This window comes from Spea bombifrons, chromosome 1, assembly GCF_027358695.1.
Source record: "Spea bombifrons isolate aSpeBom1 chromosome 1, aSpeBom1.2.pri, whole genome shotgun sequence".
NCBI classification, from domain to species: domain Eukaryota; kingdom Metazoa; phylum Chordata; class Amphibia; order Anura; family Pelobatidae; genus Spea; species Spea bombifrons.
In genome coordinates, this window is record NC_071087.1 from 91468725 (window position 1) to 91484592 (window position 15868).

A 15868-nucleotide genomic window follows, 5' to 3' on the forward strand; every position below is an offset into this window, starting at 1 on the left:
AGAGAAACACAAGAATTTGTCTCCCAAATAGGGTTTGTGCTCTTTAACTGGGACACATAGCAGGTATGCTTAGTGACCGAGGATGAATTTAATGCTCTATAATGGACCCCAATCCAAAAATGTTATGGTCATTAACTTTAACACACTCAAAGGCTTGCATATATATGGGTGTTGTTACAAGATCCTACTGCCACCTAAGCAGTTTGGCTATAGCTGCATGTTGATATTAATGTGTAGTTCATTGAAAACCTATGGCCGGTCTGACAAACACTGTGTCAGAATTTGGGAGCACATCATGATGCTGAGGCTACATAAATATTATCTTAAGCTAACACACAAGAAAATATCAGAAAGGTATATTGCCATACCTGGGAACTCTCCGGCAGCACCGGATCCCAGACTTTCCCAGCTATGTATATTGCAAATGTTTTGTCTACCTCGCCTTAAAATCAAATCAGACACACCAAACTACCAGATATTTAGATGCCAATCAGCAGAGACTTTCAAGAAATGTAAACTATGCAGCATATCTAACAGTGTCAGACTTGCACAAATGCAAAGGCATTCCCAAGAACATGACGCACCACAAGTATTAAAACAACGGTTCTTGTGGGATGGTCAGATCAGAAGGAGGACACTCCCATCATCATTAGAAGATAATAAACCTTCAGAATGGAATTTTGTGCAGTCCCAAACGCTCTGCACTCAGAGATAACAGGAATTTATGCAAATCACCTACCAACAGTAACTTGAATTTGACAGACCAGATATGCGGTATTCTGGCCACAAATGAATTCAGAGATTAAAGATGCCATGCTTGTAGCACTTGTAATGAATACCTGTGGACCATGTAAAAGAACCTTTCATGACACCTAAAATTCCAGTTCTGCTATGGAGCAGATTGACATGGACTACTACTTTTAACTTTTACTACTTTGAACTTTTCTGTAGTTGAGAAGGTTACAGATACCACCAAAACAGCCTTTATAGAATGCTGCAAAGGCCCAGTTTAGTTGCCATGAAATCCCAGAGTTGGTAATAACAAATAATAGGCCGCAGTTTGTGAGTGCATAATTTTCATAGTCAGGCCAATGGTAAAGCTGAAGACGCAGTGAAAATTGCAAAAAGGTTGATAAAGAACGCATAAGAGATGAGAAAGACCACTGAAAAGCTATATTGGACTGGAGAACAGAAGGTACTGACAGTAGCCCAGGCCAGAGACTTATATCCAGGTGATCGAGGACAATTCTTCCAACATCACAAAAGCTGATGTGTTATAATGTAGTAGAGGGTGTAGCTGACCAACACAAAGTAATTGTTTACTACGTGGAGGTAGAGGGGTGGCATTTCCAGATGGACGCCTGTACTTACTACAGAAACAAGAGAACCAAGCCCAACACACAAGAAGAATGGTTACTCCCAGTGTGGATGAAACTGCAGATGGGACCCTCCAACACCAGAGTCATCGGAACACCTATCAGATATAAGCGCTATGTAACTTAAACATTTTAATTTACTTAACATGGGTAAGTTTTATATATTTATAAGCTGATGTGTAATGACTGAAGTTCTTTTTTTCATCATTGAAAGACAAAAGCTTGTAATAAAATGCCAATTTAGAATGAGAAATAAAGAGTTACAATTGAGAAGAGAAGAGTGGAAGTGTATCTATACTTCTCAACTTGTTTTCACCTTACTTTTGTTAAATATATACATATCTAGTTCATGAAAATACAAGATCCAGAAATATACTGTATATCTAAATGTTTTCGGTGACCTTACCAGAAAATCAAAGATATAGGGTTCATTTTGAAAACATCAAATAAGGCTGGTGCCGCCCAGGTGCCCACTGGGATCACGGAAGGGATGAGGGGTAAGCTTTTGCTTCATGGTGCCTGGGAGAAGGGAGGGGAGGATGTGTATGTGTAAGCATATTAGAATGAGTGAGTGTGAGTGTGTGTGTTATATTGTATAGGTTATGAAATACTGCACCCAGCTGCCACTAACCTTAAGCTCCACGCTGCACATGGGAAAAATATTTTTCACTTTTTTTTAAAATTATAATTGCATTCATTAAATGCAGAAATTAAAGGGTAAATTATTATTTTTAGGTGAATACCCTTAAGATCATTGAGACCTATTTGATTTCTAAATACCTCTTACAAAGCAACGTGACCCAGCTCTTGATTAGGTCTTGACACAAGTGATTAAAACAGATAATTGGAAATATGGAAAGTATAGAACATAGGAATCCCACCTCTATAGTTTAGCGGTTTCTTTATATCTAACCTTTGTGTATCTTAGCTTAAAGGGACAACCAAACACCATAAACTATATAAAATAAACCACGTGTGTTTGACATGTTGCTCCTGTTGATTCAGGACCTCAAAGATCACTTCATTTTAGGGTGCAATTCGGTTTACAGCTTGGTGAACTAAATTGCAAAATAATGTAATAAGTAAAAAAACTTAATATGTCAAGTACCAAATTAATCACATGGTATTTGTTCCAAAATAGAATGTTACATATTGAGTTTTAACTTTGTTTGCTTCTGTGTGGTCGAGCCACACAAATTTGTAAGATTTGCAAAGACCTGTGAAGTAGATTATCTTGAGAAATGTATTATTTGGTAATTGCTTAGAGTGCTTGTCTAAAGGATGGGTAACAATGATAAAAGACTTCAAGTTTCTGAAGCATGTATTGGATAATCTGTAAAAATGTAATCAGAATAATTTGCATTTATATAGAATGTATGTTTACATAATGTGATGAGGTCCACAGGTGATAATTATTAATATGTCTACCCACCTTTGGTGCATCATTAATGTGCCTAGGTAGACATGGTAGGTTGCTTTGTTTAGACATGTAACTTCAGTGTCAACTGCTGGTTAATTAAGAAAACAACAAATTACTATACAAACTAGAGACTCTTCTCTCCTCCTGATGAGCCATGGGAGCAGTTGTTAAAAGTTTTATAACTAATTGACTGTTGAACCTCTGCTTCCAGTCACAATATGAAATCCTGCAAATCCGGAGAACCGGAAGTTAAAAGGCTTTAAGTGCCATCAGAAGTGAGCACTGCGCCAAACTGCAACATGAAAAAAAATAAAGAAAAGGCATTTCTGTTGTAAGATTCCTACTTTAAATTTTTGTAATAATTGTGTAGGTTCACACGCAGTGTGTACAGACACATTTCATTATACTGACTTAACCGATGCATTAGGAAGGGCAAACCTGGGGAGTTTCTCCTGAAATGTGCTCCAGGTTGTCCATGCATAATGCATAAGTAATGGTGTGAGATTAATTGAGAGATATGATCTGAATGTATTGTAAAACATTGGTCTATTGTTTTGATCTGAAGTGGCCTTGTATGGCCGAGCGGGTACTGACAGCTTGGTAAGCGAAAACCACTCGGTGCCCCTTTCTCTCTCTTTCGCTTTAAAAAAAAAAAAAGGGCTTGGGGCGGCAAAGTGCCGCCCCTTCAAAAGTGCCGCCTGGAGCGGTTGCCCCACTCGGCTCCATTGTCGGGCCGGCCCTGGCTATTGGTGAGAATGCAGTAGGCATACAGAATTGTATCAGGGGGCAAAGACAGTTCTAGTGAGAGGTGCTTCATGTGGAAGAATCAGTAGGAAAATTCAATTTATTTCCATGGCCTTTACCTCAGAGATACTATTTAAAATCTGGTGCTAATAAAGTAATACCACCTCACCGTAAAACCATCTCAGCGGGGTCTATTCAGTAAAGTAGGAATAAAATTAATTTGGCTGCTAGGGTTGTTGGCTTAAATATACTGTAGCAACTCTGAAATTCAATGAAGTCCAGTCGACCGCGACTTGACTCGGTTTCAAGTGAACTTTATTCCCACCTTGTGTTGGGTTGCAATGTAAAGGATGACAACTTGTCCATTCAAAGACAATCAAGTTTTAAAAAAAAGTCAAGTTATAAAAGGCTCCCAATCAACAAAATCCAATTGACTCTTCTCATAGAGGATACTTGAACTTGACACTTTTTGAGTGCAATAAGAGATTTGAATTGTAAGTGTTGAGTCGAGTCACGAGTATCAAGACATTCATTACATTGTGATGATAGTTTGGTTTTCTGAGTGCAGTCTACCGCTCTGTAACTTGACTAATACGACTGACCTGTCCTGCTATTCATGAAATCTAGTGAAACGTTTATGTGGTTAAAGAGAATGTCCCATGGAAAACAATTTTTCTTTGTACATATAATATAATACTTGTACTAAGCACTTTGGTGGGTGTCCCCTTTAATTGTGCAGGGAAACCAATAGAACGTTTGTTGGTGCTTATTTATTTATCCTTATCTTCAAAAGGAATCCTACATTTCCAGTATTAGTAACAAAATACATAGATGTATTGTGTTTAACCTTGTATGTTATTTAAGCGTGTATGTTAAGCACACTAACCCAGATTTCAGAAGGGAACACAGTTATAGCTGTATACTAATTACTGTGAAAGGCTGAAATCATACAATGTGTAATTGTGCTCCCTTGTACTGGCTTTCCTTACTCTTGTGTTTTTTGCTGTAATGTTGTAGAGCTTGGAACATATGGAAAACTAAAATATTATGACACTATGACTGAAGAAGGTAAGAAGTTTAATTTTGGAAATCATCATGCTGACATTGTTTGTTCATGTTAGGGTTTTTCTGTTCTGCTATTTGATTGTGATATTTTTCATTCCTGCATGATACACCAAAAGCTGCTGATTGGCTGCCTTTCACCTTGCAACCGTATTCTTCTCGTTCAAATAAGTGTTCGTAGGGACGGAGTGTGTACATTGAGCTTGCTTCATGGAACATATGTCAGCTTCATGTGGAATTTTGGAAGCAGCTTGCTATTTCATATCAGAAACGTGTGTGTGTAATCGGGTGAATTTGGATTCTATTCAGGGCATGAATAGCATGATCTGAATTGACTTATGTGCTGTGAGAAATCAGATTAATCACACTTTCATGATTCAAATTGATGTGCACCTGCAAGACATTTCCATTTTGTTGTTTTTGTGTATTTTTGTAGTCTTGATTGTTTTGGAAATCTAGATTTACTGAAAAAATATTTTGTTGTAAAAGATGACATTGATCAACTATTTAAACAAAATTTTTAGTTGCTCACAAAAGATTGTGTTGGGAGCCATTTTGCTCAAGCTTAATAAAGCATTGCAAAAATTCTTTAAAAAAAAAAAAAAAAAGGTCAGCCTGCATTCATTTGCAAAATATTGAATGGTCTGGGTGTATCTGCAAATAGCAAGTGAATGCATAACATTAAAAATACTGATTTGTTTAACTGGCAACACATGCAAATAAGCAGTCTTTGGGCATTATTTTAGATACGTCTTAAAACTGGACAATTCCAAAAAGCAGAGTATACTTTCCAATAGGCGATGGAACTCCTTGTACACAAATCCAAATAATGAGTGCAACCTTTTCGAACCCATACGTATGTTGGAAGTAGAACTCAAAATACCGTAACAGTACTGTCATGAGAATAAATTTAATTTAGTTAAACTAGCTATAAAAATATGTAGTTATCTTGATTTAGTCTTAATATATCCATAACTTTTGAATTCTATGAAAAATGTATCAAATTGTTAAGTTACACAATAAGTGTGTTAAATTCTAATCAGACAGATTTGTGTTCTAGTGTGCAGCTAGATTTTTTTATCTTAAAAATGTATTTTGAAAAGTAAAAAAGCTGTAGCTTTTAATCTGTAATTGAAAGGTTAATTGTCAGTGTTAAACTGTCTTTGAGACTACTCTCCACATGTGTATGCTTTACCATACCAAGTTGCGTTTTGTTAGTATTGACTTTTAGAAAGTGTTCTAGGTGTACTTTTTTGTTTAAAAAATGTTTTATCTTACCAAATCTATGAGTCTTTATTGTACTTTCCAATTATTGGAGTTATAAATGTAGTTGAAATCATGTCAAGGGGGCCAACATCTTACATACACAGGGGCATAACTAGAAACCACAGGGCTCTCGTGCAAAAATTGCCCAGGTTCCCCAACTTCAACAGCTGGTCTGTGCCATCATTGCCCCCAAAGAGCTTGTCTGTGCCTTCTTTGCACCCCCTTCCAACATACACTTTGGCATACATATGTTCTTCCAACATACACTCTGCCACTCATAGTCACTAACACACACACTCACTCTTACCCCACTTAGACATCCATGCTCACACAGACAATTACACATCCATGCTCACACATAATTACACATCCATGCCATGCTCTCCCGCACACACACACACAATTACCGGAGTGGTGCAGATCGGAAGGGCCCTTTCGAAACAATTTTGAACTGGTATGAGGAGACAGGAACAAGGGGTCGCAGGTGGTCACTCCGGAACCCCTAGAGGCACGGGCCCCGTCGCAGCTGTAAATGCTACAACCCCTCTAGTTATGCCACTGTACATCCATGTCACAATCATAGAAACAGTGTGAAAAAAAAAATTACTTCAGGACAGAAACATAACAAGTTATGCAAAATGTAACCACATATAAAATTGTAATTCAATAAAAACGTTAAACCAGTTATTTTAATGTATTACGCTGATTTGATGCAAGAACAAGCAATAGGTATCTAATATAATAAATACATTTTAAAAGTTAAAGCAAGACGCCATACTGTAGTACTAGTAAGGGAATTTAAACATGCATAAGATAGGTATCAGGTTATCTTGAATTTGACACAAGACTAAGGACAATAATGTTTGAGGCCTATGCATGGACAGACTGTATGGGCCTCTCCTAAATTTCTATGATTCTGTCTGTAAATAACAGGTGTACTTTAGAAATCCAATGTAATTGCAAAACTGCATTTAAAAAATAGCAAGGTGTTCTAACTAAAACAGATATTTTACATGTATGTGTTTGGTGTCTGGTATCCTTCTTAGTCATGGCAGGATTAATGGCGGAGCACATGGAGAAATTCATTCAGGGAGTCACCGTTCTGAGGGACCCTGCACCAATTGGTCCACAGCCCTGGTGTAAAAGGCACCATTGACATTGACCTGTTAAAAAAAATATATTATCCTGTAAAAAAAAATATTATCCTTGGAGGATTTCATGTGGAAACGTTCAAGAAGTGATGTGGACTGCTATATTAAGTTAGTCTGCTTAATTTGGAAAAGATTATACATGGAAAGAAAATGTTATACAATACATTAGTTAGTTATTGGTTTGTATATACAGTGTTGAGTTACCTTTTAAAGTGAATTTTATTTCTGAATAGCCAAAGCCGAGATGTTTTCTGTATGTACTACAAAGTGGTTGAATATTGATTATTGGTACAAGAAGAGGAAACCGAATATTACGTGTACACATTACAATATTTATTTTCTATTTAAGGTTTTGTAAGTAAAAAATAGGATTCAGCTGAAAATGGCTTGCGTTCAGAATCAAAGCAGTAGTTATTCAGCCGGATTGCAAGTCATTACTGTGTCTGAGTAACACTTTGATTGCATCTCCATCTCCATTGTGAAGAAGCAATCAAATGTAGTCATAATCAACCTAGAGTGTTCTGTTGCATATTTAGCACAATTTGAAGTGGTAAAAAGATGTATGTGTTTAACTGCAGAATTCAGTAGCCTTTTTTTTCCCCTTGGATCAAGATTCTCTAAAACAAAAGATACCATGTCACCTGGCCATGTGAATCCTTAGCTTGGTTGTGAGAAAAGACACTGATACCTCTAAATGGAACTCCTTTCTATTCCTTCCACAGGCAGTGCATCCATAGGGGCGTATGGGTGGTTCCTTCTCATTACCCCACGCCTCATCAAATAAATCAGACTGATTCATCATAACTGACCAGAAGCATTTAAATAAATAAGTCATTGTGTACATTGACTATACAGCGTTCTCTGTTTAAATGCCCAGTGTCCAGAACTTGAATGTCTTGATGAGTGGAATGTGTTTTCGAGTTACTGAAATAAACTTTAAGTTTCACACTTATAAGCCATATTTGAGTCCTTAACCTCATAGATTACATATTAAGAAATATTAGGAAACAGCACCAATGAGCATCATCCTCTTTGCTTTTTGCAAGGTGACTTTCCTTCATTTAATGCATGTAAGCTGTGAGATGTATTATATTTCTTTAAAAATGCCAATTTCTGTAACCTTACGACCACATTTGGTCGAGATTGTTATTGTTTTTCTAGTCTTGATCTAATTCGGTGACTGCATTCCTCTTCTTACAAAAACTAAGAAACTATTGTAATAGTCAGAAAAAACACCCCTCTATCCATTACCTGTAATAAAAGTAGGTATACACATATCTAGAATGATATCAAAAAATAGGCTAATAAACAAAATCAATTATTAGAAATATTTTCTTGAGACAATCCAAATCTGTTTATAGAATCCCTAAAAAGTAGTGAACATAATTACTACAAAATACGATCCAATAATGTTGCATGATGGCGAGCAGGCAAATGACTCATTGCATATAGTCTTATAGAGGCTGCAGAGTGAGAACACACACAAACCTATCAGGCCCATTTTGTTTGAAAATCCACTTTTATTGATTTATTAGGCAAACAATCTTCTAATAAAGCCATTATCAGTTTTTATTAGCAGCTTTATATTCTTGTAAGACAAAACAATGAACTTTTATTTAATTTGTTGCCATTTTCTTAAAGGTGATTCTTCAAATATTTCTATGAAAACACTTTTCGTGATCACATCCTCAAACTCTTTCGAGAAGTCTTAGAGATAGCATGTCTGGTACTTTAACAGGTCTCTGGTATTTCATAAAGCTAAGAAAACAATGAACATGTAGATTAAAATGGATATAATTAATTTGGGGACTAAAGGTTTGAACACTATGATTCAGAAATGCATCTTTTAGTTCTATAGGCTACAAGACCTAGTACACCCCTATACCAAAAACATTTAATTGCATGTGCCACTCTTCTTCCTGATTGCTTATTTTATAAACTATTTATAAACTATTCTATCATATTTTATCATTAGATAGGATATTTAAATAAAAAAAAAACAGCCACTGGGTTCTCAAAAATAAAGTTTTGGTTTTGTCTACAGAAATTTCAAAATAACATTGAAACTTTTTGTACCTAAACATGTGTTTTTCTGCCATATGCTCCTCCTTAAGCCAGAAGATAAAATTTGGTTTATTATTAATTTGGAAACTTACATTTTCCATTTTGAAGTGCAGACAAAGCCACGCAGGCAATAAAAGGATGTCCAGCAGAGGGGCAAATATAAGGAAAACAGAAGAAGCTCAGAATGTATCACTTTAATGTATCATATGGGCTGTTTTAAGGTCTTTCAGCAAATAACATTACTTGTATAATATGATTCAGCTAGAGTTTACCATTAGTCATCATGGCATAAGGTAATACATTTTAGCAGGTGTTTCCTGTTACCTTTGCTGACATTTTGCACATTCATTTAATCAATTGTTGTGGCTTGATTTCAATTATAATGAAAATGGGTTAATAATTATCCAGAACGTTTATATTTTGTTCCTTTCGGTTTCTTCTCATCCTGGAAGCAGTTAGATAGATTAACCATGGATATGCATTAATGACATGGCTTTTGTAAATGAGTATATGTGTTTAAAAGAGCAAAAGGATGAAATTGCAACCAAAGCTACATGCATGAAATTGCTAAGCCTTCAGGTCTTTTGGTAGAAATATGAAACTTTTGGGCAGATGCAGCCATATAGCACTGGTGTTTCCAGATTATTTAACTTACATTATGTAGGCGAATTAAATGCTAAATGTACTATGTTCATTGTGGATTAATTTATTTTTAAGGCAAATTCAGAGAGAAGGCATCAATCCTACATAAAATGGCTAAAAAGAAATGCCAGGTTGATGATAGTGAAAGGCTAAATGGTGCCGCCAGCTATGTTGGTAAGTCAGATTTCTTTTAACAGACCAGATACCTGTGATACCGTTACCATTTAACAAATGCAATGGCATACCTCCCAACAGTCCTAATTTTCTGATAGTGCCCCATTTTTGCAGTCAATGGAGATCTTGGGCAAACTCAATGGAAGTCTGCGCTATTGCAGCTCAGACTTCCATTGCAGCTGTGATGAAGCCTCCTTGCAAGGTTCTGAAGTGACCACGCCTCCAGCCACGCCCCCACTTATGGTGCCCCTCCCACTGTCTCTTGCCGAGCATCCCAGCAGAGATATTTGGCCATTAATGCGAAGCTATCCGTGTAGAGATTGTATCGTTGGAGTCTTTTGCATAAAGTCACAGCATATATGTGTAGAAATGTAGCCAATATTTGAATTTACATCCTTTTTATTCTCATTTTAGAGAAGGTTGATCTCCCAAATAGTGCTAACGTTGAGGTTGAAGTGACTGCACCCAAAGAATCGGTTGCACCTGTACAAAATGGAAATGTCTCTCACAATATCGAGGCTACAGAAACACAGGTGGGACATCTTATTGAGCATATTTATATAATATGTTATGATGTGTATAACTGCCCAATCCTTTCTACAGGAACCAACTGAAAGATTTAATCTTCTCCCAGTAAATCCACAGCATATTTATTTGTTGTGAATTTATTAAAAAGCAAAGTTTAAAGGGACAAACTTTTAATGAATTTTTATTAACTTGTTTTTTTCCAAAGGGGGCATTGGTGGCAATTTTTCCACTAGAAATGTGATGTTTATTTTTCTTTAGGATACTGTTCATACAGTGGTGGTGGGGGGGGGGCATATAATCATATTTCCTGTTTATAAACAAAAAAAGGCAAAGTAATTGTGTAAAATGTCCAGAAAAGTAACAATGTAAGATAATGAAATTTTTAAGGGATGAAAAAGACTAGGGAATATATTTCAAGTTTAAAACGCATAACAGAACATAACTGAGATATACTGTAGTACATGGCAGATGATGGCAATCTGTTATGTGATGCGAGATGCCAGGGTTTCTTGTCGATGAACTCCATTTTGTTGGTCAGTTTCCAAGCCCACTGTCCCTGCTGTTCACAATTACAATTTAAAAAACTGATATCATGGTACAATTTCAGATCTCCATATGTCATAAGCCAAATAGTTAAAGTGGTAGCTTCTTTAAATGGTCACTGCTGAACAATGACCCAATTTATTTTTTTTATGTTAAAAAGAGCTACATATATTATGGTGGTGTACTGATGTCGGGTTCTGCTGACAGGAGACCACCTGTTTATGGTTAGCCATGTGTGTCATGAAAGGGTTAAATAGTTCTACTGTATTTTTTGGAATATATCCATATGGACTTAATAGCAGTGCTGGACATATCCTGTTTAATCACTTCCAGCTTTATTTTGTGCCTGAAAGGATGCTCTTTTTCTCTGCTAACACTTGGGAGACATCCAGGGTTATGATGAATGGGAAAAGGAACACATTTGGCCGTCACTGCTGTCCTATGAAACATAGATAAATGACATGAAATCATAACAATCTTTTTTTAACCTACATGGAAAAATAAACTCGGAAAGTAGGTACTAATATAAGATCTTCACCAATAAATCCCGATACTGAAAAGATAGAAATTTGATTTGAATGTAACATTATAGATTGCATTAGTATAACATTTTGTTTGTATTACAATGGTTGGCGGGATTTAAATTTAACCATAAAGTTCGAATTGCCAACATTAATGAATATGAATTGGGAACTGCTCTAGTGAGATTAGAAAGTATTGAGGTTCAAGAGGATTGAGACAAAAGGTAGTGAAGTACAATCAAAACAACCCTCTTAGGCAATCAGGATCCCCAGTGTCCCGCTGCTGCATGGGCCCATTACAGAGGAGATTTTGTATTTCACCAACGGCCCCTTTACACTATTAAGGTTATGCAGGCTTAGCATTAGAAAGAGCTATATGGGCTCGGCGATCAGGGAGGGGGCCTAGGGCATCACCGCCAACACAGCTTACAATAAAGGACCACTAGACACATTAGAACAATTGTTCCGGATTGTTTGTTACAATAGATGCCTCCTAGCTTCCTACAGTTGTACATGGTGCAGTATGGTTCCAATTCTGTTATTGTGGCAAAGTGAAATTTCATATTTCTGGAACAAAAATGCGTTTCTTGTTAATGAGAATAGGATAGCTAAGGAAAACCACAATTGCATTATTTCTGATGAATGGGATATTTTTTGCTAGAACAGACAAGAACCACTAAAAAGGCATATTAATCTTCCGAACTTTATCGCACATAACAATTTATCATCATAGCTCTCCGCATGCCGTATACCTGACGCATGCACTATGCCAGCAGCATACCTGACTAATCAGAACACAAGCCTTGAGTTATTTTCAGAATTCTCTTTCAAAAATAGCGCAAAAAGGACATTTTTACACGAATAAAACAACTTGGAGAATGGGGTAAAAAAAAACTTTTGCTGCAGAAAACTTCTTCCTTCTTTTAATTTATTCTATAGGTTTAGTAGCTTTCTTTTTAGGGAGAAAATTATACAAAAGTTGAGTTTTATTTTCATTGGTGGTTCTATATGGAGTAAATCATTTTTCATTTTGATTGTACTTTATCTAGGGTTACCCTACAGTTTGGACTGGACATCAGTTGGTTCTAAGGCATATTCCTTGTACCATGCACCAGATGTTTAGTGAATGGAGGGCCATAAGGTCATAACCCAGACTTGAGTTGAGGAGATTGAATGCACTGGTGGCACAGAATATTTGAGGATGGTTCCATAACTATTTGGGCAAGCAGCCGGCTTTCCTAAAGTAGCATAAGGCCAATTACAATGGCTTTGTTGCAGAATAAATATGAAGAGCTTATCTGGCTGAGACATTTTACTTGACATTTATAAAGTAGCTAAAGGTTAATGAGTGTGTAGGACATAACAAGTGTCCTAAAGGGTATGGCTGTCCTTTTTGAATTATCAGCATTCCTAGCCCATCACAATATTTTAGCTCATGGCCTAGGGTTTAATGAATGTAGCTTTGGCGGTGAACATACTTTTAACAACTGCCTTTCTTTTAGCTGGCTGAAGCAGAGCTTACAGATGAAGAGGATCACCCCCTCACCCTGTCATGGCCCACAAACAGGCGCAAGAGGGCTGTGTATCTTGCAGTACTACCAATCATATTCCCGTTGTGGATAACTTTGCCAGATGTCCGCAATCCAGTGAGTACTGCTTATAATTACTGTTCTGTGAGTGATATTTAGGGGTATTGGTATAAGTCTCTTATGCAAATATATACTGTCCACTCCCACTTCTGTCCTGCCATAGGAGGAATCACCTACAGTGTAGTGAAAAGTTAAATAAGGTAGAATGCTTTCAAAAAATATATATGGTAATAGTTTATTTTTTATTATTTAACAAAGTGCAAACAGAGCGAAGAAAAAAATCTAAATCAAAGCAATGTTTGGTGTGGCAACCCTTTGCCTATACCTGCACAAGACTTTGTAGGCATCAAACAAGTATACCAAATAGGCTGCCAGTGATCATCAATTTAATGTGTAGGTTGAAACACAATCATTAACTAAAACAGAAACAGCTGTGTAGGAGAATAAAACTGGGCAAGGGACAGCGAAACTCACTAACACGGTTATGTTGCTGAAGGCAGTTTAATGTCAAAACACCATGGCAAGACTGAGCACAGCAACAAGGCACAGGGTAGTTATACTCCATCAGCATGTTCTGTCCACAGCAGAAATAACAAGGAAGACAGGGGTTTCCAGATGTTCTGCCCAAGCTCTTTTGAAGAAGCACAAAAGAAAAGGTCAATGTTGAGGGCTGTGGGCACAGTAGTCAACCAAGGAAAGATGAAAGACACATCATGCTTACCCTTCGCAAACGGCAATGCCATCAGCTCAGCATAGAGGACTGGGTGCATAGAGGACTGGTCAGAAATTATCTTAATGTAAGGGACACCACTATACACACAAAAACACAGAAACTGGGGTGCAGAAAAAAGGCAAAATGTAGGCACAGAGCTGTACAAGTGCTTGCAGGCATGGTGAAGGGTCCTTGCAAGATTGAGGATTTTCTGCAAATGGAGTTGGAAATTTGGTCAGAATTAATGGTCTCCTTAATGCTGAGAAGTACAAACAGTGACTGGAAGGAGTCCTAGAAGTGAAGGTATGGCCTCCACGGAGCCCTGATCTCAACATCATCCAGTCTGTCTGGGGTTACAGGAAGGGATAAGTAACTGAGGCTGCCTAAATCCACAATAGAACTGTGGTTAGTTTGGAACAGTTTGGAACAACCTACCTACATGCAAGAGTACCTAGAAGAATTGATGCTATATTGAAGACCATATTGATGTGATTTAGATTTTTTATTCTGCTAACTCACTTTGCATTTTGTTAAATTGATAAATTTACTTTACAGCTCGTTTTCACAGTACCATGCATTCAGATGTGTTTTAGTATGTGGCTCCCCAACAAGAAGGCCAGCTTTATAAAATGAAGTTGAAAAAATGACAACGGTTTTTATGATTAATAAGCCTCAAGCAATATTACATAGAAAGTGTAAACTACCAGGGGTAAATGGTGCTTAAAAGATGAACTGTTTTCTACACTCAATCTAATTTTTAATAGCATCTGCTTAGGTTGCCTAGAAAAGATTTATGTTTGAGGTAGGTGGAAGGCGGCAATCCACAATTTCCTAAATAACAAGGTAGAATGATGCAGAAGATTTTGTTTCGCAGATGCAGAAAAGCATGAGCTTGACAGCGTCTGTAGAGCCCATGATGCTATGAAATGTGACTGTGATATCACAGTGTATCAGGATGGATGCTTAGAATATTAAAGAATCTCTATTAATGAACCATTAGCTAAGCGAGAGGTGAGACCCAGTAGCAGGAGCAAGATAAAAACCCAACATCCGGAGCAAATGCACATGTCCCGACCACTGGCTTACTATTTAGGAATAATGCCAGGTAAAAATAATTGGTGCCGTGGGAATTGTACCTTACAACATACATGCCCCTTTCCTGTAGTTTAATTCATGCCAGCGGAATAGTCCAGTCAGATTATAATATGAATACTGCTCAAACCAGAAGCACGCTCTTTTCTTTGTAAATGTATCTGAGATACAAAGCCCCATGTAGCATACCCATATTGGTCACAGCACTAAATACCTCTTGGGAATTACACAATGAAACAGAAAAGCCGTGGCTGGATAAAGAATATGTATATGATCTGTTGGTAATTTCCATTCCACATTAATTGAAGCCTAGCAATTAAGAGCATTGGATTTAAATCCAAAGACATGAGTGGTTTGGGAATATCAGTATAACAAAGGACACTGCTTCCTAGCATTGAACATCAAAGGGGCATTTGCAACAAAATAATAACATTGAGCTTGTTCCCCACTTTCCCAGTGCATACTATGCATAGCGTGACTGCAGCGTTCCATGCATTATGCTTTTGTGAAGTGTTTTTTTTATTATGGAGATGCTGGGCAAAGAAATACTGTGCATAATATTATCTTGATAGGCCATTTTGGCTACGATGTATGGAAAATGTAAACTGTACCTAGTTGGACGAAATAGAAGCAATGTATCTGAAGTAACATATTGAAGTTAAGCTTTTTTAGTATTTTTCTTATATCCGTTTGATATTAATTTAAAAATGGAGGACTACATGCAGTACAGTTCAGTAGAGTGGCCAGACTGCAACTCTTCATACCCTCAATAGAATCCTGGCATTTTGGCAATTGCTACATTTATTTAAACTGAAAGGGATTTTACACAGATTAGTAGAGTTAACAGAAAGACATATAGCTTTTTTTTCATTTAAAGATAAACATTTTTTAGAATTGGTGTATAACACATATTATAGTACATGTATTGCAGCTCTATATGTTTCAATCTAGCACTCTTGATGTTGCAAATCTGCTTGGAACTCT

The 15868-nt window shown here is 36.9% G+C and overlaps 1 protein-coding gene across 4 annotated transcripts in view; it reads left to right on the forward strand.

Moving 5' to 3' along the window:
- The window catches only part of SLC24A2 (solute carrier family 24 member 2), a 72167-nt gene that overhangs the window by 53140 nt on the left and 3159 nt on the right, over positions 1-15868 (forward strand). For 3 of the 4 annotated variants that reach the window (XM_053465884.1, XM_053465886.1, XM_053465885.1), the window contains exons 6-9: positions 4558-4608; positions 9801-9899; positions 10314-10432; positions 12994-13137. In XM_053465884.1, the coding sequence (XP_053321859.1) occupies positions 4558-4608; positions 9801-9899; positions 10314-10432; positions 12994-13137 (413 nt within the window). The remainder of the gene's footprint in view (positions 1-4557; positions 4609-9800; positions 9900-10313; positions 10433-12993; positions 13138-15868) is intronic. The other variant, XM_053465887.1, reaches the window with a different exon arrangement.